The sequence below is a fragment of the Lepidothrix coronata genome, unplaced genomic scaffold, assembly GCF_001604755.1.
Source record: "Lepidothrix coronata isolate B3197 unplaced genomic scaffold, Lepidothrix_coronata-1.0 Scaffold110, whole genome shotgun sequence".
Classification (NCBI taxonomy): Eukaryota; Metazoa; Chordata; class Aves; order Passeriformes; family Pipridae; genus Lepidothrix; species Lepidothrix coronata.
The window spans coordinates 1,057,363-1,081,305 of record NW_016690290.1 but is presented as its reverse complement, the minus strand read 5'-3'; the positions used below and the strand labels follow the sequence as shown (position 1 = coordinate 1,081,305).

General features: G+C 49.9%; 1 protein-coding gene across 2 annotated transcripts in view; it reads right to left on the bottom strand.

Annotated features, from left to right (window-relative positions):
- Positions 1-23,943, bottom strand: part of GNAO1 (G protein subunit alpha o1) — a 134,179-nt gene that overhangs the window by 22,656 nt on the left and 87,580 nt on the right. For both annotated transcript variants that reach the window (XM_017824407.1, XM_017824406.1), the window contains exons 4-6: positions 22,050-22,210; positions 1,912-2,040; positions 1,093-1,222 (exon numbers count right to left, since the gene is read on the bottom strand). In XM_017824407.1, the coding sequence (XP_017679896.1) occupies positions 1,093-1,222; positions 1,912-2,040; positions 22,050-22,210 (420 nt within the window). The remainder of the gene's footprint in view (positions 1-1,092; positions 1,223-1,911; positions 2,041-22,049; positions 22,211-23,943) is intronic.

Sequence of the window (23,943 nt, the reverse complement as noted above, 5' to 3'; positions counted from 1 at the left end):
CTAAACCTCTCCTTGACACAGCTTCATGCCATTCCCTTGGGACCCATGACTGATGCTGGTAACATCACCCTGAATTTTAGCATCAATACCATCCAAACAAACAGGTGGCTTCATCAAAGAGTTTGCTCATAAACCTGGTTCAGAGGCTAGAAACCACAGTACCTGTAGTCTTCTGGGGACAAGACAACTGTTACCCAACAGCAATCTTTCCCCAGATTCCTTCCTCATCCACAGATTTCTGTAAGCCTGACATCTTTACCAGCAGAACAAAACCCCTCAGAGACACAGAGCTGGCAGGAGTGAGCCCTCCATGCTGCAGACTGGGCACCACTGAAATCATCACTCAGCCTGACTATGGCCTCCAATCCCTTTTCATTAGACAAATGCAACTGGGTGCCCACAGCAGTTGTCATTGCTCACAAAAACACGCACCCCATTCCACTGAACGAATGGCCAGAATGCAGGCATGAGTCCTACTGCATCCTCTCTGTGTATTCCATTCACTTGTATTAATTGCACTCTAATGCCAGGGAGCACACAGGTCCTCGCCAGCTCTATTTCCAGATGGTATTTTGAGTCTAATGTCACAGTGGGAAGTCATAAAATCTCTCCTAGAGCAAATTACCTGAGGAATCAAACAGTTCCATTCTCACTAAGGAAAATGAGTCTCTGCAGCCTGAAGAAACAGGTTATACTTCCAGGCTAAGCCTTGGGCGTGCATTGCCACCCTGCACCTCTGCATCACGGCCTGACTGCTTCCCTGACATCTCCTCAAAGCCCACTGTGCTGCACCTCCTCCTGCTGAGACAGGTCCCTGGAATGCATTTTGGAAACACACAGGTCGGCTGGAGAGCAGAAATAAAACACTGTGACCTCACCGGTGCAAGGAAACATTACCTGGGCACCCAGACTTCATCTCAAAGAGTGTGGAGGAGGACAAACCTCCCCAGGGTTTCAGAGCCAAGGGGCAGTGACGGACAAAAGCCCAAGACTGTAGCACCCCGGGGAGCATTTGGTGATCTCCAAGGAGTTGCTGGCTATGCAGTGTCCCACAAAGAGGTGCTGGGGCCTGCAGGACCCCGTTAGACTCACCGTGGTTTCATCTTCATGGAGCACCTGGTCGTAGCCACTCAGCGCGACGCAGAAGATGATGGCTGTGACATCCTCGAAGCAGTGAATCCACTTCTTGCGTTCCGACCGCTGGCCCCCCACGTCGAAGAGCCTGCGGCACAGGAGAGGGTCATCAGCACCTGCTCACTCCCAGTTACCAGCAAACTTTAGCATTTCTGACCACAGGGGCCCTGCCAGGCTCCAAAGGCAAGGCCATGGGTCTTTCACCACCAGCTTGGTCTTTTCCTCCAGTGCCTGGAGCCGGGGAGGACCGGGAGGAGCAGTTACAGAGCGGGATGTGGGGATTTTTGGGATAGCCTCAGCAGCCTGCTGGGTCCCAAAGGGTCTGTGGAGGTGGAGACCTTCTGCTTTTGAGTTTTATATGCTCTAAACACTGTCTGTGCATGGCCTTCTGTCTTCATGCCCCCTTCTCTCTACTGGCTGGGATCTTGTGGGTCAATGTACAGCAGTAACTACCCGGGACTGAGCCACTTCAGAGAAAGATTTGTCCAAATATTTTTACATTTATGAAGCTTGATTGGGCTTGGGGTCAATCTCACATTATACTTTTCAACAAGGAGGTGTTGTTTGGCTTAGAAGGGGCTGCCATGAGCTTCTATCTTACAGGCAGTGACTTTCGAGACCAAACATTTCATATTGTTGACCCTCCAAAACTCCATGTCTTCTGCAGTGGGAGATGTCCATGCACTGACCAGCAATTTAACAACTCCTCCTTTAGGTACTACGGGGAAACCCTGGGATAAATAGTTCTGAAAATTTACTGTGCAGTTTTAGACTAACCTGAAGTGGAGGTTTTTGAATGTGAAATGGGTTTCTACGATGCCAGTGGTTTTGACCCTGGTTCGGAGGATGTCCTGCTCCGTGGGCTGGTAGTCTGCAGCTCCGATTCGATCTAAGCTGTCTAGGTAGCTAAGAGAAAAAGAGGAAGAGAAAAAGAAAACAGATAAGAATAAGGCATACGTTAATCTTTGCCAATCTCAGATGAATCCTTCAGCTTCCTATTAATCTTCTTCAATCTCATTTTACATGGCTGAATATATTGTAGTTACAGGGAAAAAAATCCTATTCTGGGGAAAAACAAACCCCACTAACCTAAACACAAAATCTGATAGTGAACTGAAAGCAGGAAATTAAGTGTGGTGTGTTGTGAGTCCTGATGGCAATCTGTGAAAATACACAGTTTTAATATTACTTGCTATTTTTATTCCCTGAGGGACAAAGGTCCCAGTTGGTCCATTGTGCTGGATTCTGTACACACACCCGCTTTCCTGCAAGGGTTTATTCAGATAAGAGGTTGGAGCACACAGGTCTTGCTCCCAGAACATACAGGTCGAGTCCCCTGGGGGAGATGGCTCTGTCTGTGCTGGGAGGGAGGGAGATGCCATGCTCAGGGGGATGCTTTGCTTTCAGGCAGCTCAAGTGAAGGGAGGTGAAGCTGCCCAAGTGAGTCACCACTTCAGTCTGAAATCCAGCTCAGGGCTGGGAGATGCAGTGCTTGGACAGAATCCAGGGCCTCACTTAGATGGTGATAATCTGGGAGTACAAACTGGGGCTTTAGGGGGTACAGGGGAGATTTAGCTTTATAAAACACTTGGACAGTTTTAAAACATGTAACTTTATTCTGCTCTAGGCTTAAAATCTACGGACACAGGCAATGCCCCCCAGGCTGAAACTTGGGGTAGGAAGTCCTGTCTTTGGGCATGAAATACTTCTGTAGAGGAACCCAACAGACACACATATGACCACAATTCATTTTCCCATCCACATGCAAGACAATTTTTCAAAACAATTTATAAAGAAAAGAGGAATTTGGATTACAATTTAATATGAATTATAAACACAGAGCTGCATCACACAGTGAAGTCTTTCTCACCCAAACTTGGCCCTGTCCTGCTGCTGGAGGTGCTTTCCCTGCTGCACCCAAAACCAGGGAATGGCTTTCCATTTGTGTCCTGGAGGGAGTGCTCTGAGCCAGGGCTCCAGAGCAGAACCTGGTGTGCTGGGGCTGTGCACTCTGCTACCCAAGAAAACTCCCTGGCACTGTGTTTCACACCTACTCCACTAGGCTGGAACAACAAACGCACAGCCAAACTCTCTGCTAAGGTCAAAACCAAACCTCACCCTGCTCACACCACGTATTTTCCCTACCATCTTATTTGTAATTTATTTTTGCTAAGGAGTTCTAAGAACCACATCGCCCAGAGAAAAGTATATAAGCTAAGCAGGGTTATTTTTGCTGTGCCCTTTTCCGAGCGTTTAAAGGCATTGTGGTTTTGTGACAGATGCTCCCTTTAACAACCTTATGATGGGCCCAGGATGGGTGAATGGGGCTTCATTTGAAGTCAGATCCTCTGCTGAAGCCACAATCACTCATCTATTCACAACTGGTGTCACCTCCTGTTATTTAAGGGACAGCTGCCCCTCTTCCCATGGCCCCGCAGACCGAGGCAGCCCTGCAGTGCTGGTGTTGGAGATACAGGCTCTCCTCTGTCCTCACCATTGAAACACTTCAAGGTGATGCTAAAAAGTGGATACCTGCTTGTCAACACACCCTCTGCCTTTTCTTTTAACTTCCCTCTTCATCTCTTCCCTCATCTCCAACCTTTTCCACTACTCTCAGTGTGTTTCTCAAGGACTTAAATTCTTTCAGTTGCCTGGGTCTGCTTTTCATCTGTTCCTGGGAGTCTTGATGAGGGTCAGCCATCAATTTATATGAAGTTATACAGTATTTTCAGTGCTGGTTTTGAGGCTGCATTCCATAACTGTTTTTACTCCTCTGGCTGCTCTCCCCTGGAATTCCTCCCATCTCCAGCTGCAGCAGATATTATTTCCCCTGGATTTGGCTGCAGCTGAACTGGACTCTGCTGGTGTGTGCGCCCTGTGAAGTTCAGCTGAAGGAGCATGTCATGGCATGGCTGCCACACCACACCCAGCTGTAGGCACGGGAAGCTCAGGCAGGCTGCTGTTTGGATGGTGAGCTGATTTGAGCTGCTCCTTGTTCTCCTGGGGTCCTGCTGGAGGTACCTCTGAGGTTTCACTGGAGCGCTGGTGCTCCTTGCCCACGCTGCCTGGGAGGACCTGCTGGTTTGCTGGTGTGAGCCTGAGCCAGGAGAGGACAGAGTGTCTTGGGGGTACCACCTCTTTGGGAACAGGGAAACCCAAGTGGGGACGAATTGCTACACAGGGCACTGGATGGCAGCACTCATGGGTATTTGCCCTTTGAACTGCAAATCTCCAGGCCAAACTGTTGTGGGAGATAATTAGTTGTCGCAGCCAACAGGCTCAATGACACATAATCCCCTCAGAAGCTGGCGTCTGTGTAACCAGCAGAAAGAGGAGCACTTTGGAGGCCGCAGAGCGAGAGCTCGGCTCTCCCTCTTCCGCGTCATCGGTGTTGGCATCAGAGCTCTTCTGCTTCCCAGCCCCAGGGCTTGCCCACTGGACTGGAAGCGTATCTGAAATGACACATCAGCTCTAACTTGCAGCCTGCCTTGCCCAGGGTTTGCAAGGGTTAAAAAAAAGCTGAAGGAAGGTTAGAAGGTTTCAGAGCACATGAGTAACCCTCTAGCATTTCTGCTCCTGAGCTGAGTAGCTCCATTGCTGCTTATATCTTTTATCTTAAATGCTTTGTTTTGAAGCAGATTGCAGGTTTCTGAGTCACTCAGTTTATCAGGCTCAGGGAGGTGAAGCCCAACTTTATTATGCTGCTAAAAGCAAAATGCAGAAGAAATGGCAATTCCCAAATACAGGGAGAGGAGCTCATTGAATGCAGGCTGGGAAATGTAGGAGCTCTATACAGACCAGCTGATAGCCAATATCTACACAGTCACATTACACCTTCGTTTGCTACCACAGCATGTGGGAGCAGCACTGTTGATGCCAGAGACACCGCACGGAGAAAGGACTTTTGTCCAAGTTGTCCCATGGGAACAGCCTGGTGGCAGCAGCCTACGTGCAGTGCATGCACAGGGACCCCTCCCCAGGCTCTCTGCTACCACAGGAACTTCTCCCAGGACTGTGCTGCCCATGCCAAAGGCTCCACCAGCTGCTTTCTTGGATGAAGGAGCACAGCTGAGGCTGCAGGCTGTGGTCAGAGCTGGATACCTGCGGCAAAGCTCACACAGATGCACATTCACATCTGCTGAGGTTAATGGCAATAAGATGGGTAAACGTCTGCTGGGCTTTTCTTGCCTCCAAGGTGACACTGTGGCAGTCTTTTTGCAGGCAGCATCCAGCTGTCCCTGTGCACACCTGAGGTGCTCACACTGTGCCAACGCTGAGCTCACGCCCTCAGTGCTCGATGAGCTGCGGGGCAGCAGCAGCCACAGCTGGGTCTGGGTCTGGGGCAGGTCTGCAGGGAGCAGGAATGGGATTCCAGGACAGCAAGCCTGGAGACAGTGTCACCTTCCCAGCAGCTCCTCCATCCTGGTGGTCCTGCTCTCTGGCCACGTCTCTGTGTGTGTGCATGGGATACCCCAGCATGGGATACCCCAGCATGGGATACCCCAACATGGGATACCCCAGCATGGGATACCCCAGCATGGGATACCCCAGCCTCAGTCTGTTGGCTTGCACTGGGTCTGACTGAGGAAGCAGATCCCCACTTGTGAACACACGCAGCTGAGTCACCGTCGAGTTATTTTGGACTGAGGCACTCAAGGGGCAGCTCCAACACTGTGTCCTGGCAAATGCTGAGTTTTTAATCAAGGTTGTCACAAGCAGGATCCATCTCATCTAAATCTAGATGCTTATGTAAAGATGTCCCCACTCGAACGCTCCTTCCTCACTCATGAATGGAAGGCTACCTGCCTCTGATCTTAGCTTCCACCTTACCTTCTTCCTTTCTTTCACCAAGGAACACATAAATCAATGTATATTTAGCATCAAAACCATTTAATATTTAGTGACCATAAAGTAAGGATTCAGAGGATAAGCGCTGGGTTTAGGGCGTGTCAGTAGTGTCTCTACACCAGCATAGCAAACTCTTCCAGTATCTCCTACCAGAGAAAAGAACTGTGTGGGCACTGCAGCTGTGATACAGGTTGGTTTGGCTGCCTAGGGCACCCAGTGCTGGGCAAGCACCCAGAGGCCATGGCACCATGGTGTTTTTCCAGCCATATCTGCTGTAATATTTTAGGGGAAGGGGGAAAATCAAGCATAGCCCATTCTCAGAATCCAGCACCTATCCAGCACACACAGCAGTGATGTCAAAGGTGTCTTAAATAATCATCAGTTACAAATGTTGCCAAGCAGTGGCATCGTGTCCCTTCAGGATCGATCCTTCCCAAGGGCAGGGACTGTGATGTGCACACACACGTGCAGAGCCCTCCTCTCCCCCTAACAAAAGCTGGAAGGTGGTACATCCTGTTCCTTGGGTGCTTCCAGGTGGGTTCTGGCAGGCAGGGAAAAGACCACAGGGGACAAGTAACTCAGCTCAGAGGGCAAGAGCATTGTCTGGTGTTTTCTCAACCCAGCCCAGAGAAGGGTGGTCTTGGGAATTTGCTCCTGGACTTTGGGCAATGTGTTTTGTGCTTCTGGCTGTATTCCCTGATCAGCCAGTCCTGCCTTGATGGGAATCACATGAATTACATGGCAGGCTCTGCTGTCCTGCCGCTGCTCCTAATGACAAAATCTCATCTCATACCCAACCAGATGAGATACCAGCATGGACACTCCCCAGCCTCCCTCCCCTAACCAAATCCAACCAGTGGCAGTTCTGTGCCTGCTTCTTGCAGGCTGCTGACAGTGATGGTCACCAGGCTCAGGGATTGCTGGGGTTTCTTTCCTGAAAGAACCTTGCTGGATACCATGGGTTTTCATTACTCTGCCTTGGGAAATGAGGAGGATGGTCCCTGCTATTAAAGGAAGGTGACAGAAGGGATGCTCCTTTTTGATGCCCTTTTTTGATGCCCTGCACTGAAGCAAGGCTGTACAGGACTTGTACATCAAGATCAACTTGACAAGTTGATATGAATACTAATGATAGGCAGAAGGAATGAACAAAAGCGGGTTGGAGTTTAGCTGTCCTAGTTAGACTTGCAATTTTCCAAGGCATGACTGGATCCAGAATAATTTTTAGCATCACATTTGGATGAGCAGAGTTACTAAATAGCAACCATTTAACAAAGACACTTCAGGGCATGAGGGGTCTCTAGGTGGAGGCTGCTGGCTGCCTTTGCTCAGGGGTGGTGCTTTGGTCAGCAATGTATGATGGTCTCCTTACTGCTGGAATAAAAGGCCACTGTGTTATGGTTTGAGTTTGTGACCAGAGAGCTTTGGAGAGGGGAGAGGGGGCCTTTGGAGGAAAATCCAGCACTAACAACCCACCCAGAAAAATCCAGCACTAACAACCCCCCAAGGGTTTTGGGGGGGCCCTTGGAAAGCAGATGTGGGCTCATCTTTCTGCAGTGACGTTTGAAAACTGAATGGGATGTAAGAGGGGATGATAAAGATTTTTTTTTTTTACATATTGAAGCCCTTACAAAAGAGAAAAAGAATGTGTCTGGATGAGATCAATGACTCACCTAGCTTAGCTTGTGTCCAAGAACAGATGTTGAGAGAAGAGTACAAATACAGGGCAAGTATGCAGTACTCAGCTTTCCCAGCCTCCAGTGCTTCATATGGATAACAGAGTTTGAAAGAGAAGCATGTTATATCTTTATATTTATTACCTCTCAATGATTTTTCTTCCAGAAATTTGCCTAGGCACTTTTTGCAGCAATTTAAACTTCTAACAGCCACATCTGCAGCAAGGAATTTCCCAGCTCAGCTACCCTGTCTGTAAAAAACTGCCTCTTTCTGGTTTTTAAACTGCCATGTCAGAGTTTAATTTTGTTAATTTTTGAATGGGAACAGCTGTCCTCTCTCTTTCCTATCCCCCACTTATTTCTATGTAGACATCTCTGCACATCCCCTGTGAAGCATCTTTACTCTGTTACCTGCGTGGAAGCACTTTGGAGCCTTTCACCACACAGGATTGGGTTTTCCTCATCTCCTGAATCCTGTCTGGGGTGGAGAAAGGAGGGAGCCATAGCTGCCTTATTCCATAAGTAACCATAGACTTTATGGTCACTGAATAGGATGTTACTTGGAGAAGCAGACAGTGTAACTCCAGACCCTGGGAGCTGCTGCTTGGGCAGATTTGGTGACCGTGGTTCATGGAATGCTGTGACATCCCTCATACAGTGTCCTCACCTGGGCAATGCCACTGTTTTACAGAAAGCCCCTGTGACTTAAACTGCTGTTTAGCACAAAGCTGCTGACCACAGGGCACCCTCCCCTTTGTTTTATAAGGAAAGGCTTTTCCAGGGGCTGGCTGGATCCCTGCAGTGGTGCTGTGTGATGGGATGATGCAGGGCTCGGGCTGTGTGAGGTCCCTCCTGGTGGCCCTGCACTCAGGTGTCCTGCACAGCACTGATGGAGTCCAGGCTGATCTCCACCACAGCTCAAAGCTCCAGCCCAGCTCCTGCTTTACGTAAGTCTCTGCTCCCTTGTGATGCCCAGCTCTGAAGGACAGCAGCTGAGCTGGAGAAGGGATGAGGAATGGTGGGACTCAGAACCCTGGAGGTGAGCAGGATCCGTGCCAAAACCTTTATGCAACAGTCAGTAGGTTTGAAGCTTTTTTTTCTTTGCTCCAGGACTGCTGTTATAAACCTGCTGACAGTGGAGCTGATGATTTTCTATACTGTAAAAAAGAAGAAAGAAAGGAAAGGAAAGAAAAGGAGGGGCTAAAAATAAGCCCCGGGGAGTTTGGGATAATGAAGGGCTTGTTATGGGATGGAGCCCTTGCTCAGAGCATGCAGGCCCCATGCTGCAGCAGGGCTCCTGGTGCATTCACAGGCATCTGCTCAGCCCAACCAGGGCAGAGACATCAACACACCCAGCTTGCTGTGCCACAGCCCCAGCGAGTGCACGGGGCATCGCTCGCCCCAGTGCTCCTCACCCCAGTGCTCCTCACATTGCAGGGCAACCCAGCAAATTTGGCCCTGAGGCCAAACGAGCTAATTGTTCAGAATTACTTCAATCCTGGAAAGCAGACAGCTGGGACCACAGATGAAACCAGTCCCACAGACTTTAACCTTTTGCTCAGCCTCCGGCCAGAGATATTCATCAGGGTGTGCACAAAGGCCAGGGACATGTATTCGCACACTCGTGGCAGTTGGGGAAGCAGCATTAACATCAACATCTCTTTTTCTAAGCTGGAAGGAAAAAATTAGCTGTAGCTGCAGTTTTGTAGTGCTAGGTGTCTGGCTGCAGCAGGGATAGCACCGATGAGGGGTTCAGCTCTAATGCTGCGAAGGAAAGCCCCAGTTAATGACATCTGTGCCCTTGTATCAAGCAGCTGGAGGATGTCCATGCCTGGACCATGGTGCAATTATGAAGTGTGGGGTGGGTCTGTCAGGAGCTGGCTTCATTCAGGGGCCTCATTTATCCACTCACCCTGCTGAGAGACGTGTTGCTAGCGTTGGAGTGGGAATCATATCTCTGGATCTTCTCATCTGTCCATCTTCCTGATCTATTAGCAAGCTATGGGGATTTCTGCCTTCAAATCCCACCTAAGCATCCCTGCCACAAAACACGGGTACCAAAGTTAGCTGGTGCTCTGCCATGGACAGATGTGACCCACAGGTAGCAAAAGCAAAACCTGGAAATTTTACCCCTGGCTGCACACTAAAAATATCTTGATTATCCCAGACATAGGTGGATCTCTTGGGCATGTGAAACCTGTGCTATGCAAATGGACTTTCTGGTCCTTCTCAGCAGCTGTCAGGCTGAGGCTCCTCCGAGAGCAGCCCTGCTTGTGGTGTCGCAGCACTTTGATTTCAGTCCAGGCCGGATCCAGAAGCAGAGACACATAAGGGAAAATTCATGGAGTGTCTCATCCCTTGAGGAAATGTTCAGCTGAATCATTGTTAGGAGAAGATTTGTTTGCCATATATCAAAATAGCTCGATCGTTCCCACCAGGACAACCTGTCACCTGGGCCAGGCTGCGCTGACGAGACGGTCCTGCTGACCCCCCACTTCTGCTTTCTCCCTCTTTTATTGGCACAAGCAACCTCAGAGCTCTGTAATCCTGGTCTCCTGTCACCACACACCCAGCCCTGGGATTAGTCCTCCAGACAGTGGCTCAGGTTGCTGCCAGGTCTCTGCAGGAGTGGGCTGATCCCTGTGTTCAGCTGAGGATGCATCAGGGACACGTGCATGACAAAACCCCTTTGGGATACTCCTCACGGGACAGCCCAGCCACAAAGCTGGAGTGGCTTTGTGGGACATGAGCTGAGGATGCCACCTCAAGGCATGTCCCTCCACGACGGCTGGGGACAGCTGTCTCTGCCCTTGAGATTGTGCCCCCCGTGCCCTGGGGACATGTCTCTGCCAGCAGCAGCCTCTGCTGTCTGCCTGTGGACCTGTCAGTGGCCACACTGGGTCACTGCAGGCCAAGGTGCTGCAGTGAACCCGCTGGGAGCACCAGGGGCTCCTGCCTGCTTGTGGGAGAAGTTAGAATTGACCCAGGAGCACTCCCCCTCCAGTGGGAGGATGGAGCTGGGCCAGAGCAGCCTGAGGTCTGAAAAACATCAGGAGTTCTTCCAGACAATGTGGGCTTTATTGCCAATAAATGCTTCTGGTGAGCTTCCCCTTGCCTGCAGGAGGGGAGGAGAGCACCTCGAGCAGATGCTGCTTAGCACCAGCTTCGTCCTTGCTCCTGCTGCCGGAGCACCTCAGGATTGATGTGTCCTCCCAGCCTCCCCCCGGAGCAGGGAAATACTATTCATCACACCTGCTTTGGGAGGAATAAAAGCACTAAGGGGATAGATGACTCGCCTGAGGACACGATGGCAAGTCTGTGGTGGCACTTGGAAGTCACTCTGCGTTCCCTAAACTGCAGTCAGTAGCTTTGACCACAAGACCTTTCCATAATTGGGTTTTACAACCCTTAAGCAATATTCTTCCATGCTTTTCATAGGGCTTTTGCCCATGTAGGGGCAGATAGTGAAAGGCTGGTAGAAATTTAAGGTATTATGTTAAGACCTATTATAAGAAAGAAATATATTCCCTACATAAAGAGCAGCCTATAAAATGATGTTACAGTTGATGATTAAATCACAATTCAACCCAAGTATTTGAATAGAGATAAATAAATGCTTTCTTCTTTTTCTGACGAACAAACAAGGCTGAAAATGGATGTTGTCATGTACTTTTCTGCTTCATCCAATATAATTTCATGCATTCCTGTACGGATTTTGATGAGTTCTGCAGATCAATGACACTGCATTTAAACACAAGCTAAGCAGTAATTACAGATGCATGCAAGATTTATTCATCTGGTGGCACTGCACCAGCTGATGGAAGGATCAGCCATATCCAATCAATGTTTGAAGCTTCTCAAAATAAAGCGGTTTTTTGGCTCCCACTGCAAAGTGGAAATAGAAATAACCCCCGAATCCAGGATTGCCCACTTAGGTCCATACAGGGAGAGCTGCAGGATGGGTCTGGGTCATATCTGCACTGTTGCTTATCCCTTGCCTTTGCATCCCATAAGTGTTGTTCATGTGGGGTCTTCACACACTCACTGCATGACCCACCTGTCCCAAGGGCTGGGGACTGGGCTGAGGGGATTTAAGGCATAAGTGAGGAAAAAGGAGGAGGAGAAGCACTGTAGAGAAAGGGGCCAGAGAGCAGGCAGCCAGTGCTCCCTGGGATCATCTCCCATGTGCCCAGGCCGGGCATGCAGGGGCAGGCAGCCAGCAGGACGTGCACACTGTGGTACAAGGGGAGCAGCTGCAGGACCACAGCTGAGACCACAGAGGTGTGTAATGTGGCTCTGTTGTTATGGGAACACGTGGCAGGGGATGCAAGGCAGCATGTGTAAAGAGAGATACTGGAGAGTGCCCGATTTTCCTTCAGGTCTCCCCTGTTGATGTGAGTTGTACATTCAGAGGAGCTCTCCCCTCCCATGGAGCAAAAGCTGCTTGCTCCCCACTGTCACCATGGGATGCCCTGGCAAGCCAGGGAGTCCCACTCTGTGATGCTCTTTGCTGGGACTTCAGAGAGGATCCTGGTGCTAATCCTGCACCCAGATTTCCTGTCAAGCCTGTGCAAAGTAGCAACACACCAACCAGAGTCAGCAGGGTCAAAGCACAGCCCACAGACCGCTGATGGTACTTCTGTTCTGGGGCAAGGGAAGATAAATGCAGGATGAGCTGACAGGAATGGCAGAGCAGAGACTTGGGCAGCTCCTTCAGGCACTCAGGGTGCCTGCACTGCAGTCAGAGAAAGATGAACAGGTCATGTGGGTGACCTCTGCATTTAGCACATTTTCTATTTACTACCAACTATTTTAAGCAGATGTTCTTAAGCCTCCCACAGTGATTGCAGATGTTTGAATGAACAGAGCAGGGCTAAGCCACACTGCCCTGCCTGCGTGCTCCCCTCCAGAGGCAGTTCCACTGGTGCTGGGAAACACAGGCAAATAGGAAACCCACCCAGCCCTGCCCAGAGAGCAGCCCCGGGGGGGAGAGGCTGCTCAGGCACAGGAGTGTCCGTGCTGGATGCTCCCCTCAGTCCCCCTGGGACCTGCACTGCTGCTCCGTGTGCAGGGACTGCATGGAGACAGTGGAGCAGGACAGGCAGCTCTTTATCACGTGTGGGGAGAAGGCTCTTCCACCCCCAGGTGTGGTCCCCTGGGCAGGGTGCAGGCAGGTGAGCTCCTGGGCAGCCTTTTTTCCTGACTTTTTTTTGTAACTCCTGGGTTTGTGTCATTTCTTCGTTTAGGCATTTTTGTTCAGTGACAAGGTCCTCTGGGGATTTCTTCATGCAAAGTTGATGCTTCCAAGATTAGTTTAATTTGAGCAAAGGTTTTTGCCTAGACTCTGTTACTGGTTCCCAGCTCTCAGCATCTGTAGCTAGCATCAGCCTCCTCCTTCCCTTTCTTTCTCCTGTTCCTGCCCATTGCAGATTTGCCCTCACTACTCACACACTCCCTGGCACAGTATTTCTCATATTTGGGACTGCAAGACCGTGGAGATGTTTAAGTGAAAATGTTTAAACTGACATTAATGCTGCTCAGTAGGATGTGCTGGCTGGTACTTTCCTGAAGGAGGATTTGGAAATGGTTTTTATGCTTTCACCAAACCTTATGTACCAAGAGCAGTACTGAGGGATTGGGAAATTCCAATTTATGCCATTAAAAATGCTGTCAAAGCCTCAGAGCCCCTCCTCCCAGGGGCTGTGCCACCCTCCCTTCATGGGCACACATCTGGTGCCTCAAACCATCATTGCCTGTGATTGCACAGCATGTCACAATGTTCACTATATCCTTTTTTTTTCCCCTTCATTTTTTGTTCTCTCTTAAAGCCTCAGCCCCTCAAGGTTGGTTATTAGATGGACTATTTGCTTAAGGAAATAAAAAAGGACTTTCCAGCTGTCCTGTTCACAGACAAAAGGCTTTAAAGCATAAGTCAAAGGGTTTAGGAAGCAGCAGATAAAAGCACTTTTCCAATGGTTGTCTTAATATATATTGAAAAATGAGGAGTTTTAGCTAAGCTTGTGATTGGTTTTGGATTTAACTCCTAACCTTGAACTTGGATTTTGGATAAAACTCCTAACCTGAGCATGGGGATGCTGCACTCTTCCAGCAGGAAGGGTGTGTGCTTGTGTATTGTCTGGCCCCCAAGAGAGGGTGGGGGGAAGGAACGGCAGCAACTGCACATGTCTGTGGGCCTGACAAACTGCCCCGCTCTGGCACAGCACATGTCCCAGCAGGGGCAGGACCGGGGCCAGGCTGACCCATGCAGGAACAGCCCCTCCTGCAGTCAGGGGAGGGAAGCTGAGAAACCTGGGGCAGGGAAAGGCTGTGGCCATGAAGGAGGGGGAAAGGGAGATGACTGCATCCTGAGCACACGGGGCTCATCAGTCCTGCTGGGCAGGGCTTGTCCTGGCTGCAGTGGCTCCTCCTGGGCTGTTCATCCCGTGGCTGGTGCAGGCAGCTCTGCCCCAGAGCTCCCAGAGTGCTGCTGTGAGCTCCACAGGCTGCAGCTGAGTCCCATTGCAACTTTTCCTTCCGAACTGGAATGATTTCTGGGGCAGGACCCGGGGATGGCTGTGGGGGGACCGTGCAGCATCTCTGTCACCCCGTCACCACTGCTGCCTGCAGAGCCCAGTGGAGGACAGCTCGCTCCACCCCGAGCCTGGCTACAAAGAAATCCCTGCGTTCCTGCCGTTCTTTGCCATTTAAGGATTTCAAACAGATAACAAATAGCCGGGAAGCCACGTGCCAGCACCACGCTCACCTCCCGGTGCCGCAGACGGTGCCAGACCTGCCTCCAGCCGTGTGAAGAGCCCCGGCACGGCGGTGCCCTGGCAGCTCTGCCTGCAGACACACTGCAGCGCCGGGAGGGTGGGGGCAGCCGGGCAGGGCTCACAGGGCTCACAGACCCCGGCGAGCGACGAGCTGGGTGCTGGCACGGAGCAGGAATCACCCGCACAGGGGAACGTGTGCCTTGCTAGAGCCAACCCGTTCCCTAGGGAGCCTCTCAGAGCAATAGGATGCCCCGAGAGCCTCTCCGTGCAGCTCTCAGGAGACACCTGCCCTCACCCCAGACGAGTGGGGCTGTTTGCCTTGCAGGGCAGGCTGTGAGGGCAGAGCTGGGGGTGCAGGCTATGACAAACGCAGGGTGCAGAAAGGGAGAGGGAAGCTTGGATTCCGTGGCTCTGCAGGAGAGGAGGAGCGGGGGCTGCGGGTTCCCAGGAGAGCCTGGACTCCCTGGCTGTGAAGCTGCATCCCAGCCCTGCCATGGCCCCGCGTGGGAGGGATGGGGTGAAAGGTGGGAGCCCGCAGGGACGGGCTCGGTGCAGGGTGTGAGCGCTGCCTGCGGGAGGGCAGAGCCGGTGGCAGAGGGGGCTGCAGCCAGCACGAGGGGCAGCAGCGAAAAAACAAACTGAACCGAACAAAAAAAACCCAACCCCAACCCTCGGTGGCAGCCTGCCAGCTCCAGCTGGTTTCGTAAGGACATTTCAGCCTAAAAATACACAAATACTCAGCCAAAAAAAGTCCAATCTTTCTGTGCCGAATCTGTCACCCACAGCCCTTCGCCAGGCAGGAAGAAATTCCTGTTGGGTCTGTCAGTCGGAGACGAGAACAGATTATCCGGGGTTCAGGACTACGGTTCAGCAGGTTTCCCGGGGGGAGGATGCCCTGTGCTGTGTTTATAGGTGGTGCTGGCTGCTCCTCATCGCTTGGCAAAGTGTGAAAAGAGAAGAGATTGTTCCCAAATTCTTGCAGTGCTCCCTCCTCCAGGCAGAGTGAACTACCCTGACTCCCTCCCTCTCGTGTGGGAGCTTTGCCATAACGGGGAGAGCCCTGATTGGTATCGTGGGTCACTAAATAGCAATTTATTTAGTCAAGATGTCAAGATTTTACTAATCCCCAGGCCAAAGACAACACTGTTACGATGCAACACAGCAATGAAAAATGTCAGGGAGGTGGCAGGTACTGCTACATCTTTGTCTCCAAGGAATGAACTACCTGTGTAGCTTATCTGCTCCTCCTGGCAGTGCAGTCTGTACCTCCTGGGTCTCTTCAGATGGATTTTAGAGAAATTTTGGGGTGTAAAGAAGGATTACAAGAGGGGAAGTGACAACACTGTACCACCAGTGTTTGCCTGCAAGATCCATGTCCAAAGCAGTGCTGAGTTTTCAGCGGAGACGGCTGCTGGATTCGGTATTTCCCATGGAAAGGCAGTGAGCAAAGCTTTGGAGCTCTGGTTCAGCTGATGAATTCTTTCCTGGTGTTCCAGTGGGGGCTGATGGCATCTCAGATACTCTCTCACGGACCAAGAGGGGATACAGTCCTTCAGAACCCAGGTGCTCATATGGGATAGAAGGTCCTGATTTCCCTTCTCCTTCATCTTCATTAGAGGTTGCATGAACTTCAGGCAGGAAATGTCTTTTGAGACTGTTCCCCCTTTCCCTGATGACTTGCATGTGTGGCTTGGGAAGGGTAAAGGGAAGAGCCCAGCCCTGGGACTAAACTTCTGTGCAGCCTCTGCTCCATGGAGAGGCTGAACCCAGGAGAGAGCAGGTCTGGGGAAGCTCTGCTCTGCCCCGGGGTCTGAGAGGGGCCAGTGGGGTCTGAGAGAGGCCCAGGGGAGTGGGCACTGTGACAAGTGCCAACACCTTGTGATGGAGCTGGGTCATGCAGAGTCCTGCAGTCCTCTGCCTGTGGTGAGTTTTCTGCCACGGAAGCTCAATCCTCATGCTCTCCTGGTGGGATGGGAAGGTGAGCATTGCTTAGTACCCACCTTCAGGATACTGTGATGTGGTCTCCATCCACCCTGCTTTGGGCCAGAAGAGGCAGCCTCTGGAGAGATTGCACCCAAGTTTGGTGAAACTGGGTGTTCCAGGTGGGTGAAGACTGGGGGTGAGATGCTAGAAAACATCCAGCTGATTTAAAAGACAATGTCTTTCCTGCTGTGCCCTTCCTCCACCTCACACTCAGCCCTAGGTGAAGCCATATAACAATAGCAATTCCTGAATTTATAAGGATAATAATGAAATCTGAGACCTCTGCCAAGCCCAAGCCCTGCTGGACCATAACAAGCTGAAGCTCAGACTGCCCATGTCCTCACACTGACCAGAAACAGCCCCACTCCAGACAGTGCAGAGCTGCTCCTCCCTGGAAATCCATTTGCATCTCATTTGTGGGAATGGAGCCAGGCTGGTGACTCCAGTCAACCAGCTCTGGCCTTTATGGACTGTTTTGTTTGCTTATTGTAGGGGGAACTTAATTATTCAGAGCTGGTGGGCATATTTACTTACTGGGGTAAATTAAACCATAAATTCAGACAAATGTACCTACCTCTACACTTGTGATGTATTTTGCCTTTCTGCTTTATTGGGCTCCAAGACACAAAGGTGGGTTGTTCAATAAACAGCGCAACGCAAGTCATCCCAATTAATTGGATTGTTCCATTTATGCTGCTACTGCCTCCAATTAAATGCAAGGGAGCACAAGTGACAGGCACGAGTAAGACGGGTGTGCAGAAAACCATATTCTAATGCAAAAGCCGTGATGAGAAAATGGAATCTGTGCACCTGACGGGAATATTAATGCAAAACCTTGACCTATAATTTTCCTTCCTTCAGTCTGAGCGCGCCAGCAACAATTGCAGCTCATTAAAATGGATCATGTCCTGACAGTCGTGCATAATGTCCACGTCCCACAAGTCCAACGGTCTAAACATTTACCTTGCTGGCTTCACCAGCAAGGCAAACATTTAGACCATGGGACCTGTGGGATGTGGACGTTGTCACGGAGCTGCACGGTCCTGCACAACTAGAAACAGGAGACTGCAGCAAAGCCCCAAGACCTTTTCTCTCTCATAAACACGGTGTTATCAGAGAAAGAGGGATGGGAAAAAAAAACAAACCCAAAAGTGCCAGAGTGGGTTGAGCCTCTGGAGTTCATCTGGCCCATCCCCCTGTTAAAAGCAGGGCCAAATTTAAAAGTTAAATTCAGTTTGAAAGTTAGTTCAGGTGGCTCAGTGTTGAGCGTTTCCAAGGACAGAGATTTTACAGCCTCTCTGGGCAGCCTTTCTCAGTGCTGCCTTGTCAGGGCTCAATCTGGAAGCTGTTCACCACATCACAACAACATCTGGCTCTACTTTCTTAACTGCTTTTCTGATGCAAAGTGTGTGTAGGCACGTGGGATGCAGTAAGTATCAGTAGGGAAGGTGATAGCATCGTGCAAAGACAATTCTTTTGCAAGGAAAATAGATCAGAGAACAGTCCCACACAAGACTGGGTGAGAAGGAAGGCACTGCAGTATTTTATTCTGAGTTTGGTGCTGCTTTTCTATAAGGCTCTGCCAGAGCAGTTCTTGAAAATGGAGTAAGCAAAATGCTGTCCAGTCTGGGCTTGGTATTTGGCACAGACTTGAGATGTCAGGGCTGTGGACAGCTGTGGTAGAGCAGCAGACACAATTGCATCTCTCTTTCTCCACTGAGCAGTGAGGTCTGTATCCCTCTCTGGAGGCATCTCTCCCTCCCTTTGCTCCTGACTGAGGGAGCCAAAGGCAACAAGCTTCCTAGCCCTGACACCTCTGATATGTGTGAAGATGGATGGGTTGAATGCAGGCCTAAAATATTTTACATTTTCACGGTAGTTTCACAGCCCTGGCATTATCAAATGATCTTTCAAAGTACTTGGAAGCAGGAGGAGAATAACTCGAGATGGATTCTGGCTTTTTTGTGTCTGTGTACTTGCAAACTGTCTTGCAGGGCCTGTGCCTGTTTGGAGACGCACATGGAAAATCGGAGCTCGTGTGGATGCTCCGTCTGCTCCATTTCCCCCCTCAAGTTTGGAGCCTGCTCAAAGCAGGTCCCCATCCTGGGTGGTGAAGATCAGACTTGCCCTGTGTGCTGCACTCCACTGACCAGGCTAGTTAGGAACTCGAGGCTAGGAAACACAAGACGATTTTAAAATCTGAACAAAAGTAGGAGATTAGGGAAACCAGCTGGAAACCTCTATTTTGCTGATTTTGAAAGCAAAATGTGGGTCACAGATGTGCTTCCACAGACAGAAACTGGCTAGAGAAGAAAAAGACATCAGCAGTGCCCAGACTCTTTGATGATCAGAGGTAGATTTAGCTCCTAGGCACGGAGACAAGAAAGGAAGAGGAGACAAAATAGGAATAAAAACATAATCAAGATATTAGGAATGTGGAACGCAACCCACCCGTAAATTTGCCTCAGGGAACTACGAAAAAATGCAGTAACAAAAAAAGATGAAACCAACTGCTACATCTTACTCTCTTCCCTTCTCTTGCCATCCTTATGGTTTTACTCTTTGCAGTCCAAGGCACAGGAGGTCCATTACAGAACCTTCCCTCTTCCCCAGTCATGTTTTTTCTTTGCAGTAGTGCTGTTTTCTACCGTTCCTTTGCAGTAGATATAAAATCCTTGCTAAGGACAGGCAGACTTTGGAGCCTAAAATAAACCAAGCCTTGCAGGGAGGTGTTAAGGGAGTGTGTATTGGAGACTAGAAAGCAATGTGCTCCTGCCCATCTTTGATGGGAGAGCAGAGCTACAACTCACTTCTTGTTTAGCCTAATACAAAATATTCCATTTATTTTCAGTGATATTGATGACAGACTGGTAAGAGCTGTGCTGCTGATCTTGCAGGCTGCTGATCAGCCTGTGACTTGGCCTCCCAGGGGCCTGACAGAAGGTCCATTGTCCCAGACATTTACAAACCTCAAGGTAAAGCACTGGAAGAGCAATTAAGAACAACGGCAGCCCTGACTCAGAGAAGCCCAGGTGGTGGCTCCTCAGGCACAGACAGGCAATGGGGGAGGTTGGGAAAGCAGGGAGGGCATGTGGGGGGTGGGCTCTGGGGGAAGGGAAGTGTCACTGCTGAAGGTCCCCCTGTGCTGCCCAGGACACAACCTCGGTGCCTCTGGGCTTTGGGACACGTGTTGAGCAGCCACGGAGCACCACCTCCAATTCCTGCAGCAAACTTCCCTCCTGCCAGCAAACCCCCAGTCCCTGTGGCTTAGCACCAAGAGAAGCCCAAAATAAAAGCCATGCCAGTCCGGCTCGCTGCCTGTCAGTGTTTCTCAAACTTTGGGGAACTTCAGATTCAGTTCTTGCCTGGAATTTATTTTTCTTAGCTCTAATGAAAACACATTTTGTAGTTGTTAGTGTTTTAAATCCAGCATCAGTGTCAAAAAAGATAAGCCCTTTCTCAGGGTGGGGAAAAAAATATAAAGCTGTCCAAAATCTTTCAGTTATGCAAACGAAAACAACCTCAAAGCATTGAAGGATTAAATGAAAAATATGCCTCTTTTCACTGGGAATCCACTGGGTGTGAATAAGTGCCAACTGAGCTCTCACTTGCATCACCATCTAGTGTGATGGCACCAGGGCCAGAGGTGCAGCAGGATGTGTCCCTGTGCCCTGCTCTGGGAGAGCATCTTTGCTCCCAGGGACGGAACCACCAGAGGCTCCTCAACACCAGCAGGTCTGTAAATGACAAGGACTTTGCCATCTTCAGCCTCACTATCCAACCCAGCCCAGGGAAAACAAGTGTCCAGCCACAGCACATAGCCCCCCTGGCAAGGAGGATCGTGCAGCCTCCTCTGGATGAGAGTGATTTTGTCAAAGGCATCAAAACTCATTTTGCTGGGCTGCAACCCCACACTGAAATTGCTGTGAATACCACAGCACAGAGCCTCTTCAGCTCATATCTAGAAACTGCTCGTGGTTTCAGAGCTCTTGCTGATGAATTGCCCAGCAGCTGGTCACATTGGGAGGGCTCTGCTTATTATTTTCAACTGCTATCTTGCATGGAAGGAAAATCAAAATACTTTCCTCAAGGTAATTGGCTCTAAAACAATTGAAGAATTTTTCACAAGGCTGTAACGCAATTAGGACTGGCATTTTAGATAATTTATATCTCTAAAGGTATGTTTATGCCATCATACCCTTCTTTTGTGGAAAAAAAAGGGAAAAAAGAAAAGGCTGCCAGCAACAGAAGGCTGATTTTGCTGTTACAGGCAATGAAATGTAGATTAAACATGGGCATCCACCTCGTACTGATTAAAAGGCAGCGTAATGCTGGGATCATCTCCGAGGTGTGAGGATGGATGGGTTGGATGCTGTGTCACCAGCCACACATCTGCAGGTTTCCCATTCGTTTTTCCACCCTTGCCAAGTGATGTGTCATCACTCGCCTTCTGCTGCAGCCCCGCTCCCAAACTGCCCTGCCAGCTGGGTGGGAGGAGCTGGGACAGGCTGGGAACACCAGGCCCCCCACAGAACACAACCAGCAGCCATGCCACTGCTTGGGTTCATGTTTTGATAGATATCCAGGAAAACCCTAAGCAGAGTTGCCAAACAATCCAGACACACAACAGAACATCCAGAAGTGCAGGAAACAGCTGGTGAACTTGTTGATGCGGGATATTGAGCCAAAAGCTTGGACGTGGCATTGCCCTGACACCATTGGGAAGCCTCTATTTCCCTGACTTCTAAAAGGTCTAAGGGTACAAGTGGAGAAATGATTGCTCTGTGCTTGCCTGTTCCTTATGCTTGTACTGAACCACCTTTTACTGCCCCAGACTCAGTGCAGGGCCAGGGGACATTCTGCCTGACTGCAACAACTGCTGCGACTGAAACTATGGGATGACAACCTGGCCTAGGTGGAGATGAACAGATCCAATGAATTATCATTACAGATGGATATGAACTGAAACTGGAGAGACAATCAATGGATATGAACTGAAACTGGGGAGACAATCAGTGGCTCTTCAGAGCCAGAGCAGCCACTGATGGGCAGATGTCCTGTCCTTATGATGGGGTGAACCAGAGCCATGAGTTCAGACAATTGCCATTAAAAAACACCTGGATGTGGTCCCTAATGGCAAAGATGCCTCTGACTGTATTACAGGAGTAACACAACACCACTGGAAAAGCAAAGAGGTCCCTCACCCTTGGCTGTAGCCCAGCTGATCTATCAGTACACTGTACAACTATCAGAAAAGCAAACCCAAGTGCTGCACAAAGCAGGTGATCACACTCCTCTGTGCACAGATAGACAGGGAAGCCATCAGTCATGCCCGTGGGTTGAGCTGCCTCTATTCACTAGATCCATGTCTGCAGAAACCTACCTTGAGCTGTTGGGAGCAATATGGGAACCTGGCCTTGGGGTCATGGACCTGACCCCCAACTGGCCAGAAAGGGACACGAATGTCCTGCCTGATCCTTTCTGCCATACAGCAACCTGTGACACAACACACACCCCAGTCTGTAAGCAGAGACACATTCAGTTCCACTGCTATGAGGTCCCTAACATCAGTTAGAACTTTGGCAAGCCCAAATGCATCTCCTTAACGTGAAAGACCATGGGCAGGGATACTCACTATTGAGCTGAGTCGTTAAGTTGATATTCCCGGGACCGGTTGAAGCATTCTTGGATCCCAGAGTCTGCCCAGAGTCTCATCATAGCTGACAGCAGCTCTGGAGAGAAGGGCTCTGTGTCCTCCATCCGACTTACGACATCGCAGACCATCTTGGCATCAGCCTGCAGGGCAAAGAAAGGAGAGGTCACAGGGATGCTCAAGGCAGAATTTGGAGCCAGAGGTTTCAGAAACAGTTCCCTAAACCACCAGGAGTGAAGAGGCTGTGTTTCTGGGGATGGGGCTGCAGCATCCACGCTGTGTGATCCAACAGAAAGGGCAAAGGAGGACGGAGCAAGGAAGTCACAAGGAAAAAGGTTGTTTGTGCAATTCACCTCACATCAACAAATATTTGTGTTGAGAAGACAAAGCAGTCTGCAGTGCACATGTGTGGAGTTTCTTGGGAACAGAAAGAAATGCATATATGTACAAATTTATTTAGAATTGTTGTCAAAGTGACGCACACCCTGCAAGGACTCTCGCTTTAACCACGTGTGGAACCTTGCTGAAGCAGGGCTTTGGTATCAGAGAGGACGGCAGAGAGACTCCAGAAACAATTTTTTCCAGATGCTGGTTTATTGCTTTTCCTGAATTCTTGTTCTTTGCTATGAGCCCCTGCTATGAGGGCTAATTCATGCTAATGCAGACCACCTTGGCTGGCTGGGGTGCTCTGTGACTCACAGGGAGAGGAATCTCCCACGGTTCAGGAGCACAACAGTGAGGGAAGGGCCAGCTGGCCATTTTCAGATGGAATCTTTTTTGGTGAGAAAAATGAGATTCACTGTAACAGCAACTTTTCCTGGAGGATAGTGCTCTGACACAACTTGGGTCCGGAAGATGTCTCAGATTTAGGATGGGAATGTCTAGACAGCCTTGGAATAGCTGAGTTCAGCCCACTGTGATAGTCCACAGTGGCTGATGCTTTACTCATTTGAGAAGCAGGACAACCAAATTCATGACCCTCTCTGCTTGCTTTGCAAGAAGTGGATCTCCCACACCACCCACAGACTCAGAAACCCTTGGGGTGTTGGACCATCTGCAGAGTTTTTCTTTCATTCCTTCAAAGATGTCTCATATTTCTACAAGCCGAAACAAACCCAATTATTATTTCTATAACTAATTGGAAAAGAGGAGCTCTTATTCCTTACGTATGTACAGCAAACATGTGAAGACAACCTCCTTGCTTTATCACCTTGTGTCTCATCAGCTAGATCGAGCCCATTCCTGGCCAAACACAGGTGGAAGTCTTCACCTTCCAGGGTGTTTGACCTGACCCAACAAAGGCAGACCAGAAGCACAAGTCTGAGGGGAGTGCAGGCAGTGCCCATGCTTTGCTGGGCACAGTTAGAAGAGGAGGAGTGCCCATGCTGAAGAGCACCACAATAAACTAATGGCATGGGTGGATATGACAAGGTGTGTGACGGGGCCTGCACAGCCAGGATCAAAACTCCTCTTTATTGAACACTGAAATCGATGAAAAACTGCAGGGCACCAAACTGCTGGCACTGGAGAGTGAAGCTGCTGGAGATTTCAGTGCTCAGGGAAAGAGCCTCAAGTGTCCTGAACATCCAGCCTTTATGGGCTGAAGAAGTCTCAGTACTGTATGTATCAGTACTGTATCCCATAAAACTTAATGGGGTGGACTCTACTTTGAGGGCTTTATGAACATAAAGTCTCACAGAGTGCTTAACTTCGTATTTTAGTGCCCAGGAATCTTCCCAGCCCTCTGTACAGACTCTGCTCGTTTTGGAGGAACAGTGTTGGTGACTCACACCTCAAAGCCAAGACAAACCAAGAACCTTGAAGAGTTCAGTTAATTTCAAAAGCTTGTTTTCTGCCCCAGAGTGCTTCGTGAGCT